This window comes from Heterodontus francisci, chromosome 12, assembly GCF_036365525.1.
Source record: "Heterodontus francisci isolate sHetFra1 chromosome 12, sHetFra1.hap1, whole genome shotgun sequence".
NCBI classification, from domain to species: Eukaryota; Metazoa; Chordata; class Chondrichthyes; order Heterodontiformes; family Heterodontidae; genus Heterodontus; species Heterodontus francisci.
The window spans coordinates 99,318,003-99,330,965 of record NC_090382.1 but is presented as its reverse complement, the minus strand read 5'-3'; the positions used below and the strand labels follow the sequence as shown (position 1 = coordinate 99,330,965).

The window sequence follows — 12,963 nt, the reverse complement described above, 5'->3', positions numbered from 1 at the left end:
CAGGATGGATTGTCCACTCAGCACTTATGGCTGAAGATGGTTACAAATGCTTTGGCCTTGTCTTTTGCACTTGCTGGGCTCCCCCATTATTGAGGATGGGAATATTTGTGGAGCTACCTCCTCCAGTTAGTTGTTTAATTATCCACCACTGTTCACAACTGTATGAGGCAGGACTGCAGAACATTGATCTGATCTGTTGGTTGTGTGATTGTTTAGCTCTGTCTATTGCATGCTGCTTCTGCTGTTTGGCATTCATGTAATTCGATGATGTTGCTTCACCAGGTTGTCACCTCATTTTTAGTTATGTCTGGTGCTGCTCCTGGCATACTGTCCTCCACTCATCATTGAAACAGGGTTGGTCCCCTGGCTTGATGCTAACTGTAGAGTGAGGGATAGGCTGGGCCATGAGATAACAGATTGTGGTGGAATACAATTCTGCTGCTGGTGTCTCACAGCCCCTCATGGCTGCCCAGTTTTGAGCTGCTGGATCTGTTCTGAATCTCTCATTTAGGACAATGGTAATGTCACACAAAACGATGGAGAGTGCCCTCCATGTGAAGATGGGACTACTTTTCCACAAGGACTGTGCGGTGGTCACTGCTACTAATGCTGTCATGGACAGATGCATCTGTGATAGGTAGATTGGTGAGTTGAGGTCAAGTAGGATTTCCTTGTTGGTTCGCTCAGGCCCTGTCTGGCAGCTATGTCCTTCAGAACTCACTCAGCCAGGTCTATCATTAGTGTTGCTACCAAGTCTGTCTTGGTGATGGACTTATTCCAAGTGGTGTTCAACATGGAAGAGCACTGATCAGCTGAGGGAGGGTGGTAGGTAGTAATCAACAGGAGGTTTTCTTGCCCATTCTTGACCTGATGCCATGCGACTTTATGGGGTCCATAGTCAATGTTGAGGACACCCATAGCCTCTCCCTCTTGACTGAATGCAGTGTGCTGCCACCTCTGGTGAGTCTGCCCTGCTGTGGGACAGGACACACTGAGGGATTGTGATAGAGGAGTCTGGGTAAGATATGATTCATTTGAATATGACAATGTTAGGCTGTTGCTTGAATGGTATGTGGCACAGCTCTCCCAATTTTGGCACAATTCCCCCAGATGTTAGTGAGGAGGACTTTGCAGGGTAACCTGGGCAAGGTGTACCTTTGTCATTTCCTGTTCCTAGATTGATGCCAGGTGCTCCATCTGGTTTTATTCTTTAACTTTTCTGTAGCGGTTTGATACAACTTCATGGTTTGCTAGGCCATTTCAGAGGACAATTAAGAGTCAACCACAGTGGTTAAAGTGGAGAAACTTGTTTCAACAGTCAATATTGGATGTATCTGGTGGTAGTAGATGGAAAGTATTCAGCATGGAGCTCGGTGACCAGTGGTGTTCCGCAGGGATCTGTTCTGAGACCTCTGCTCTTTGTGATTTTTATCAATGACTTGGATGAGGAAGTGGAAGGCTGGGTTAGCAAGTTTGCCGATGACACGAAGATTGCTGGAGTTGTGGATAATGTGGAAGGCTGTTGTAGGTTGCAACGGGACATTGACAGGATGCAGAGCTGGGCTGAGAAGTGGCAGATGGAGTTCCACCTGGAAAAGTGTGAAGTGATTCATTTTGGAAGGTCAAATTTGAATGCAGAATACAGGCTTAAAGACAGGATTCTTGGTAGTGTGGAGGAACAGAGGGATCTTGGGGTCCATGTCCATAGATCGCTCAAAGTTGCCACCCAAGTTGATAGGGTTGTTAAGAAGGTGTATGGTGTGTTGGCTTTCATTAACAGGGGGATTGAGTTTAAGAGCCACGAGGTTCTGCTGCAGCTCTATAAGACCCTGGTTAGACCACACGTGGAATATTGTGTTCAGATTTTGGCCGCCTCATTATAGGAAGGATGTGGAAGCTTTAGAGAGGGTGCAGAGGAGATTTACCAGGATGCTGCCTGGACTGGAGGGCATGTCTTACGAAGAAAGATTGAGGGAGCTAGGGCTTTTCTCATTGGAGCGAAGAAGGATGAGAGGTGACTTGAGAGAGGGGTACAAGATGATGAGAGGCATAGATTGAGTGGATAGCCAGAGACTTTTTCCCAGGGCGGAAAGGGCTATCACCAGGGGGCATCATTTTAAGGTGATTGGAGGAAGGTTTCGGGGAGATATCAGAGGTAGGTTCATTACACAGAGAGTGGTGGGTGCGTGGAATGCGCTGCCAGCGGTGGTGGTAGAAGCAGATACATTAGGGACATTTAAGCGATTCTTGGATAGGTACATGGATGATCGTAGAATGAAGGGTAGGTAAGTAGTTTGATCTTAGAGTAGGTTAAGGGTTCGGCACAACATCGTGGGCCGAAGGGCCTGTACTGTGCTGTACTGTTCTATGTATCTAGTAGAATAATCAAACTTTTAACATGACATTTGCTATTCATATACAAAATTAACAGGCAAGAAAAGAGCAGCTGGTCCATCAAGCCTGCCCCATAGTGTGATGCCTGAAGCATCATGACTGGACACTACTTCCTATGTACTCCTGCAGCCATGTGATCTCCTAGGAGGGGCAATAAAGAAAGAAAAAAATACAGAACTAATAAGGGAAAAAATATTCTGGGAAATTCCTCTCCGACCACCTTTGGCATTCCATCAGGAGATCATATGCATCAAGTGTTATCTGCAAGGGCACTTACCTTCAATTTGTTATGATCTCTTCTACCAGTCAAGAACCGATCCAGCTCCCTTTCGAAGCCAAACAGAGAGCCTACGCCTACCACACCAGCTGGTACTGTATTTCAGTGGCTCACTTCTCCCTGGGTAAAGACGAACTGCGTAGCAACCAGTCTGTTCCTACTCTTATATAGTTTAAACTTGTATCTATCTCTTGGTCCCTCATCAATCTGTTAATAAGGACACTGTCCATAACTTTGTTTTTACAGACCTCTATCAGGTCACCTCTAAGTCTGTGCTTACTCTAAAGTAAGTAGACCAAGGTCCTTGAACCTATCGGCGAGCTGAGTATAAAATTATTTCATGATCTCTGAAGTGCTTAATATGAGCCTCGATATTGTTTCATGAGCATCTGTTGCAAAGCAGAGTTCCCCAACTCCAGAGACAGATTCTCTGCCCCCCACCCTGACCTCAACCAAGAGGAGCCATTAATGAGAACTGAGATATTGCCAGAATTGAGGCAGAAATTGTCAGTGAGGTGCATGTGTGGCAGCTAGTTTAAAAACTAAATATTTTCCTGTGTTCTCAGGTCTTTTTGTGGCAACCTTTGGAGAGCCATAACACAGCGGCTGGCTCCATCTTTTTCTTCCCTCCATTTTAAACAGCAACTCTGTGCAATATAAATTACATTTTTAGTTAAGGAATTATCTGAGCTCTGCACTTAAAATTGGGACTTAACGACTAGCTGCTGTCACTATCCTGCTCAACATCAGTCAGGACTGGCAGTTGAAACATTAAGTGATTATTAAACCTGACAGCTTTTGCGTGAGTCCACAAAATTTCAAGCTGAGACTGATACAAACTTGTGGTTATTTGATACTCGGGCAGTGGTCTCGGACCTCATTCTAGCCTGTATAGTCACATTGTTCCATGCTCTAATACTTTATATTGTCAAAATATTTCAGCAGTGGAAAGCTAAGTTTGTTTTTAGAAAATGCAGATATGTAAAACAAGGCTGTGTACCCTGCAAAGAACATCTTGAAGCACTTTGCTACCAATTAGTTATTTTTAAAATGTAGACAGATATGTTAGCCAAACCCTGATGCTAACAGTGCCTTTATAAAATAAATGTTTTCATTTAAGTTGATGGTTTCAAGTGTGTTTCTTTACTAAATATGATGAAGCTTCTGTTGTTAGCTTGGCTCAGTGGTAGTATTTTTGTCTTTGGTCATGAGTTCAAGATCAATCTTAAGACTTGAATACATAATTTAGGTGACACTGAGTGCAGTATTGAGGGAGTGCTGCACTGTTGAAGATGCAGTCTTTCAGATAAGATGTTAAACTGAGACCATACCTACCTGTTTAGATTAGATTAGAGATACAGCACTGAAACAGGCCCTTCGGCCCACCGAGTCTGTGCCGAACATCAACCACCCATTTATACTAATCCTACACTAATCCCATATTCCTACCAAACATCCCCACCTATCCCTAGATTTCCTGACCACCTACCTATACTAGTGACAATTTATAATGGCCAATTTACCTATCAACCTGCAAGTCTTTTGGCTTGTGGGAGGAAACCGGAGCACCCGGAGAAAACCCACGCAGACACAGGGAGAACTTGCAAACTCCACACAGGCAGTACCCGGAATCGAACCCGGGTCCCTGGAGCTGTGAGGCAGCGGTGCTAACCACTGTGCCACTGTGCCGCCCTGTTGAAGCGCTTCTGAAACATCCTGTGTCACTATTTGAAGAGCAGAGTTGTTTTCCTGCTGTCCAAGCCACCGTTTAGCTCTCGACAAACACAAACCAATTAACTTGTCATTTATTTTGGTGGGTCCACACTGTGTCCAAATTGGTTGCCATGTTTGCCCACATAACTGACTACACTTTTAAAAATAAGTATTTGGCTATGAGGTACTAATAGTAGATAATAATGAAATGGCGGATGAAATGAACAAATATTTTGCTTCTGTCTTCACTATTGAGGATACAAAACACATTCCAGTAAAAGCTGTAAATCAGGAGGTGGAAGGAAGAGAGGAACTTGGTGATATTACAATCACCAGGGAAGCAGTACTGAGCAAACCGTTAGAGCTGCGGGCTGACAAGTCCCTGGGTCCTGATGGACTTCATCCTAGGGTCTTAAAAGAGGTGGCTAATGAGGTAGTAGATGGGTTGGTGTTAATTTTTCAAAATTCGCTAGATTCTGGAAAGGTTCCATTAGACTGGAAAGTAGCAAATATAACTCCTATTCAAGAAGTGGGGGAGGCAGAAAACAGGTAACTGTAGGCCAGTTAGCTTGATGTCTGTCGTGGGGAAGGTGTTAGAATTGATCATTTAAGGAGGTTGTAGCTGGGCACTTCGGAAAAACTCAAAGTAATCGGGAATAGTTAATGTTAGAGGCCTGCTTTAGGTCGGGAAAAAGAACCCGACTGAACCACAGCGTGCCCAAGCCTGACCCAGCCCGACCCGACCCCAACCCGCCACTACTTGGTCCGACCCGACCATCCGTTTACTTACCTTCCTGACATCGAACCTGCAAGAAGCTGCAGCACATGCACGAGACGTCATAGTGACGTCACTCAGTCACTGCGCAGACTCAGTTTCGTCCCGGACTCCCAGCTCAGGTAAGTTGTTTTTTTTTTTAATTTTTAATTTTTAATACTTACCAGTCGGGCATTAACCGTGTGTGTCCGGCCCGATCCGAACCGACTCGATTAGGACTCGTCCCGACCCCGAAAGCCGGCCCCGGAAGATGGGCCCAACCCGACCCAAACCCGACACGTCATCGGGTCCCGTTGGGTTCGGGTCCGGTAACAGGCCTCTAGTTAGCATGGTTTTGTGAAAGGGAAATCATGTTTAACCAATTTGTTGGAGTTCTTTGAAGGAGTAACATTCACTGTGGATAAAGGGGAGCCCGTTGACATATTGTACTTGGAGTTCCAGAAGGCATTTGACAAGGTGCCACATGAAAGGTTATTGCGCAACGTAGAAGCTCATGGTGTAGGAGGTAACATATTAACATGGGTAGAAGATTGACTGGCTGGCAGAAATCAGGAAGTATGCATAAATGGGTCCTATTCTGATCGGCAGGATGTGACGAGTGGTGTCCCGCAGCGGTCTATGCTGTGGCCTCAACTTTTTACAGCTTATGTCAATGACTTAGATGAGGGGAGCGATGGCATGGTATCTAAATTTGCAGATGACACAAAGATAGGTAGGAAAGTATGTTATGAAGAGGACATAAGGACTGATTACAGATAGGTTGAGTGAGTGGTCAAAAATCTGGCAGATGGAGTATAATGTGGGAAAATGTGAAGCTGTTCACTTTGGCAGGAAGAATAAAAAAGCAGAGTATTATTTAAACTGAGAACGACTGCAGAATTCCGAGGTGCAGAGGGATGTGGCTGTTCTCGTGCAGGAGTCACACAAGGTTAGTATGCAGGTACAACAAGTACGAGGGGAATTGAAAATAAAAGTAAGGATGTTATGCTTCAGTTATACAGGGCATTGGTGAGACCACATCTCGAATACTGTGTGCAGTTTTGCTCTCCTTATTTAAGGAAGGATGTAAATGCATTGGAGGCGGTTCAGTGGAGGTTTACTAGATTGATACCTGGAATGAGCGGGTTGTCTTATGAGGAAAGGTTGGACAGACTGGGCTTGTTATAACTGGACTTTAGAAGAGTGAGGGGAGACTTGATTGAAGTTTATAAGATCCTGAACGGCCTTGACAAGGTGGATGTGGAAAGGCTGTTTTCTCTTGTGGGTGAGTCCGGAACTAGGGGGCACTGTTTTAAAATTAGGGGACGCCCTTTTAGGACAGAGATGAGGAGAAATTCTTTTTCTCAGATTCTTGTTAGGCAAGGTAATCGTGGGGTATCGGGGTAGATGGTAGTGTGGAATTCGAAACACAAACAGATCAGCCATGATCTTGAATGGCACAGCAGGCCCAAGGGACCGACCGAATGGCCTACTTCTCCTAATTTGCATGTTCGTAAGTGCTTCAAGGTGGCTGTGGATGTAATAAAATGCTATATAAAGTTCATTCATTCAATTTTCTTTTTGTCTCACTTCTTTTGTTTTTACAGGTGCCTTGGCTATCCTGATCCCACATCTGGCAATTGTGATCACACTAGTTGGGTCCATTAGTAGCAGTACTCTAGCCTTAATCATCCCCCCACTTCTTGAAATTGCCACCTACTATAGTGAGGGGATGAGTCGATGGAGAATTGCCAAAAACGTCGTGATCAGCGTGGTGGGCTTTGTGGGTTTTGTGTCTGGGACCTACGTGTCCATTGAAGAACTGGTGTCTAAAGAAATCTCCATGACCAATATTACTATTGGTCATTCCAGTTAGTTTGGTTTGTTTCTGTTATATAGTGTCCAAAGTGATTTGGATTTGTTTGCCATTTTTTTGCTTTCCCAGAGCACTTTACCATCTTGAGTTTTGTGCAGATTAATAAGTAACAGTCTGCACAAAACTTAGTCTAATTTTAAAGCAGGGGCAGAGGTTGTTTCAGGTGAAATGTATGTAGTTTTATTTTTCCAGTTTGTTTTAGTGATGGACGATTGTATTAGGAGATCTCCATAATGGCTATTGAATACTGGTTGGAACTCATGATGTTATAAAGTTCCCCACAGAGCAGGGAGTTAAATCATTGGTGCTAGTCATTGAAAATGTACCCAGGTTCTAATTTGTAAATATTTATGTGCTTAAGTTTCTGTTTGTGTGGGGAGAGGGTTTTTTGGAAACCTATATAATTGCATGCTTGAATTTTAACCTGGAAATTCGCTTTCAACATAATCTCAACGTTCTCATATCTTTCTGTTGTCGCTTCAGAGTTCATTTTTGATGTGAAGGGATATTCTTTTTTTCCTCCAGGATGCATTATGTCTAATGCAACCTTTTTTATGTAATAGATTTCAAGTGCTATGTGGAGAGTTTTCAGCTGAAGGGACTCAGAGTCTGCAATTGAAAACATTGTTTACTTGATTCTGGCTCTTCCCTATCTGGGGCACGTCCCTCTGCATATAGCTGTTTCACCAGCTCATTTCTCCCTTTGAACCGTCGCCTATTTGAACAAGGGGTTCATGGGCCCCGGACAGTGTTACAGCTTGTCAACTAAATCAGCTGCAGAAGGTAGCTATTTCTAAGCTTACATGTCACTTGTGCCCTATTTGGCATTTGTGGTTGAGTTCAAGTACCTAATAGCTTGTTTTAGATTAGAGGTGAATCAGATTCAAATGGTAATGTTTCCAGATTCACTGATTCAGACCAAATCCTGTTTCTGTATTCACAATATCAAATTAGATCCAGGATGGTTGTGTCCTTCCTCTTGCCCACCCCCCAGCTCCCACCTCCTGCTGACAGGGATCATGACAAATAGACAGCTTTAAAGAAGCTTTCTTTGAATTGATGAGTAGTGATGGTATTTATTGTAAGCTAATGAATCCATCCCTTTCCTACACAACAATCATGATGACTAATGTTCACTTTATTTTTATTTTTGAGAAATTAGGTATCATAGATTTTAGAGGAAAAATCTTTGATTAAAGAAACCGGGGCATTCGTGACATTGTTAACCTGCGGAGACCCACAAATCTAAACCAAACTGATGGGTGTGCCAGTTTGTTGGTTGTAAAGCCACTTGAAATATATTTGAGTACATTCAATTCCGTGCACAGTTCTCTTGCTCCTTTGCAGAGCTAGCATTAATTTGCAGATTTCACCCATGAGGCTCGAAAATGCTGGTGTGCTGCGATATGTAGTTGAGCAGCATTGGTACAGTGGGGAGGCCTTTTACATTAACCTATGCTATAAATGCTTATGGAAATGACTGTAAACTGTACAGTACTTATGGCACTGCAGTTTTTTTTATTTGCACTACAGACTCAGCTGAAGTAGCTTAACTACAAGAGGAGCTAAAATGGCAGTTACAGAAAAGGGTCATTTTCAGAATATGATTTAGACATCGGGTCTTGGCATTATCAGATCAGATCTTATCCCAAATTCAGTAATGCGGCTAGTTTTCAGCATTTCAAAACCTGACTAACTCCACAATAGTCATAGTTAATCTAGAGTTAAAGGCCTGCTCAAGTCACAAAAAAAATCCCGGCCCGAACCCAACAGAACTACATCGGAACTGAGCCCAATCCGACCTGAGTCACCATTTTCCCCCCCGCACCCGACTTTATCCCGACCCGACCACTGGAATGTTCCCTTTATTTACTCTCCGACTCCCAATGTTCAGGAAGCTGCAGCATGAGCGTGATGATGTCATAGAGACACTCACTGCACAGACTGAGTTTCCTTCTTTGACGTCCCAGACTCGCAGCAGGTAAGTTTTTTTTTTTTACTTTTAACACTTACCTGCAATTCTTGCTGTGTAAGCCAGGCCGGACCCGGAAAAGTGGCCTGACCCGAACCGAACCGGACACATGTCGTCGGGTTCAGGTCGGGTAGCAGGCCTTTAATCTAGAGTGGATTATACGATTATGCCACAGTGCTTCCTTCTGCAAATGGCTTCTGTCTGGTTAAGATTGCCTGCTATCTGTTCAGCAGCTATTGTTATGGGCCAGCTGTGGCCAGTGGGTAATATATCTGTTGTAGATTGAGCACATGGCTTACATTTAGCTTCATGTTAGGTAGTGGCTGCTTAGGTAAAATAATGCATTGAACAAGATCACTGGTTTTTAAAATGGAACATTCTTAAACATTTCCAAGATATCAGACTCATTCATAGGAAGTTTTTCTGTTATAAAGAGTCATTCGATACACAATTTTGAGGCAAGACCTAAAATAAAATAATTTGCACAAAAAAGGGGAATTTGCTTTAAGCTAACTCTAAAATTCTAAATGTTGTAGTACAGCTTGTGCAATATTAGTGTTTAGAAAGATGAAGAAACCTGTGTTTTTTTTCCAAAAGAATTGGAAGAGTGGGAAAATAAATGGCTGTTACACACACACTTGGTAAAGGGATTCCCCTCTCTAGACTGATGGTCGAGAGAGGTGCAAGCTACTTTTAAACTTGTACTGTAAAAGGATTTTATGGCTTTCACACTTCATTCAAGCCATCTTTTTCAAAGGCAATTGTTGCAGCTCAGCATTTATATAGCACCTTTTAATGTAGGAAATCGTTCCAAGACCTTTCACAAGAGTGTTATCAGACAGAATTTGACACCGAGTCACATAAGGAAATATTAAGGCAGGCGACCACAAATTGGTCAGAGGTTTCATATTGCTAGATATGTCAATCTGCAAAAGGCTGGTGAGGTTTTGGGGAGATTAAACTGCTATAACCACCAATGTTCAAGCTGCTTTCAAATGGTCAGAATCCACCTCTTTCAGCTAATGCAGAAGTGACTGTAGCCTTGTATTCCCAGCAGTTACTGTCTTCAGTGGTCTGACTAGATTCTAAGAAGTAAATCAACTGTTTTCATTGAAGGGGCTAGCTCTTGAGCCCAGTTAGTGATTAATGATTAGCCTTTAGAGAATGGTCCTGAAGGCTTTGGTGCCATTCATGGGTATCCATTATCACTCTTCAGGATAGACTTCTGCCTACACTAGTGTCCATTATGTACAACCAGCATGGTTCTGTTCAGTTTTCTCTTGTAGTTAGTTTGACACTAACGCATGTAAACTTTGCTTTTAAAATACTGTAGTAGATTTTATAGAAAGTTATCTGCTGGACTTTTAAAATTGCATGATGTGGTTTTATAACCTCTTTGTCTAAATACATTAGTAGAGATCATGGTTTTAGCTGCAGCTCACTGCACACTGTGTATGTGTATAAAATAGGTACAGTGTATTTGTGTGCTATGTAGATTACATCAGTTGCATCATTATTCCTGCCAATACTGAATGTTTGCCTTGCCAGAACAGAATTGCTGGTCAGGTTTGCACAATATCCAAAGTATTAACAATTACTTTATAATTGTATTAATGCCAGTGAATTTATTTTAGTACTACAAATATCAACCTGTTTTTGTATCTAAGAATTATGGTGGAGGGAAGAAGGAAGGTTGCTTTCATACTTCCTTCCTCTTCCTCATTTACCTCCTTCCTCCCCTCCTTCCTTCCTTGTCCGTTTGATAAATGTTTAGCAGTTCAAGGGTTAAGATGTTCATGTATGTTTTGGGGATTATTTGTGATCTGCAATTCATGATATAAACTTGTCACAGCCTCCTCAGGGTAATACATGCAACTGTATACTCATGCAACTACATGAGTAGTCCAATTGTTTGTCTTCTAACTGACTATTGTGATTTTTATGTTTAATAAAATGTGCAAAATGAAATTTGTTGCCTTTTTATGCTAATTAAAATTGAATTAAGTACGTTGGCCTGCTTTTATGTTTATTGATATCTCTGTTCATAGAAGGTTACAGCACAAAAGGAGGCCATTTGGCCCATTGTGCCTGTGCCAGCTCTTTGAAAGAATTTTCAGTATTCACAGTAGAGGAAGAAGATAATATGCCTGACATTCCAGGGAAATTAATGAATGAAGGACTAGAACTCACTAAAGAAAATCGTATTAGAAAAAAAACAATGGCACTAAAGACTGACAATACCCAAGACCTAAAATAAAAACAAGATATGCTGGAAATACTCAGCAGGTCTGGCAGCATCTGTGGAGAGAGAAGCAGAGTTAACGTTTCAGGTCAGTGACCCTTCATCAGAACTGGCAGAGGCTAGAAATGTAATAGGTTTTAAGCAAGTAAAGTGGGGGTGGGGCAAGAGATAACAAAAGAGAAGGTAGTGATAGGATAAGGTCACAGTGAATAATCATAGAGCAAAGGCAAACGGTATGTTAATGGTGTGGTGAAAGACAATGTGTTAGCACAGAGAGGGTGTTAATTGACAGAAAACTGAACAGCCTGGCCCCAAGCACAAACATGAAAAAAACAGTAGGTAGGCAATACCCAAGAACTGATGGTTTCCAGCCTAGAGTTTTAAAGGAAGTAGATGAGGAAATTGCAGATGCTTTAGTCATAATCTTCCAAACCACTTTCAGTTCAGGATTTGTCCCTTTAGATTGGAAAGTTGCAAATGTAACTCAAGTATTTAAGAAAGGTGAGAGAGAAAAATCAGAAAAATTCTGGACCTGTTAGTCTAAGCTCATGGAATTGATGGCAAATGATTGACCTGGTAATGAGATTGGCTAAGTGGTAGAAGATAGAGTGGGGTTAATGGGTGTCTACTCGAATTGGAAGGAAGTAAGTAGTGGTATCACACAAGGATCTCTGCTGGGGCCTCAATTATTCACCATATTTATTAGTAACAACACAAGAGAGACCATGGCCAGAATTTTTGTAACTGGGTTGGGAACCCTATGCCCGGATCATTTCTGGGTCCTGATCCCACACCGCGTCAGTGACACAACGAGATCTTCAAATTCAAACTCATTAATTGGATTTGGTGGCCAATTAGAGGCGCTGGAGGTGTCCTGGATTTGGGAACACCTCACTGTGGGAAATCTTAAAAGGCAAGCTGCAGCCATGACTGGGTTTGTTGTTCCCTTCAGTAATGCAGCACCAGGGAGATCGGAGGGCCTCAGTTCCCAGGTGGCACCCTGTTTCTCTGATGTCTCCCTGGAGGCACTCACTGATTTCGCCTCAGAGGAGAGAGCTATTATTCCTGGCCTCAGGAAGGAGAAATCCGCCCAGCAAGACCAAGAGGGCTTGGATATAAGTGGTCATGGAGGCCAGCAGCCGGGAACCCACGAGAAGCACCTGGGTCCAGTGTAGAAAAAGGTTCAATTGCCTCTTGCAGTCTGATAAGGTGAGTGGACTACTCTAAAGAGCACCAACTCTAAGCACCAGACTGCTTGTGAGGTGACCTCACAGAATGCCCAACGTTCCCCCTCACATTGTCACTGTAAGTGAATGGTCGCTGTACTGAAATGCAGCCACCCTCGCATTTGGGGCAACATTCAGATGGAGACATCACTGAGGGGAACATCAGCCCATGTGTATGTCATGTTGGAAGAGATGAGGGAGGGCAACCCACTCAAGTTTTTCTCCTCTCCTGCAGGAGAAAAGAGCACATATACATGGGAGATGGCCAGAATGGGGGGAGGTGGAGTGGCTTAGCTCCACACTCTTGATAGCTGGAGATCGCCAGGGTACCAGCGAGGCACTCAGTGGCGGATGGCAGAAGGGAGGTCATTGAACAGCTCTTCCTTGAGGTGAAAGGCATGAAAGAGACTCCTGTCCAATGTGAACTATGGATCATAGACAACTGTCAGTCTGAGGGGATGGTTGGACTGGGGCGCTTGCTAAGTAGGACCAGTTCTCATCCCCATATT

General features: G+C 43.1%; 1 protein-coding gene across 3 annotated transcripts in view; it reads left to right on the top strand.

The window, feature by feature from the left end:
- The window catches only part of slc36a1 (solute carrier family 36 member 1), a 106,372-nt gene extending 95,418 nt beyond the window's left edge, over positions 1-10,954 (top strand). For 2 of the 3 annotated variants that reach the window (XM_068043917.1, XM_068043916.1), the window contains one exon: positions 6,746-10,954. In XM_068043917.1, the coding sequence (XP_067900018.1) occupies positions 6,746-7,014 (269 nt within the window). In that variant the 3' untranslated portion in view covers positions 7,015-10,954. The remainder of the gene's footprint in view (positions 1-6,745) is intronic. The other variant, XR_010976119.1, reaches the window with a different exon arrangement.
- The last annotated feature ends 2,009 nt before the right edge of the window (positions 10,955-12,963 follow it).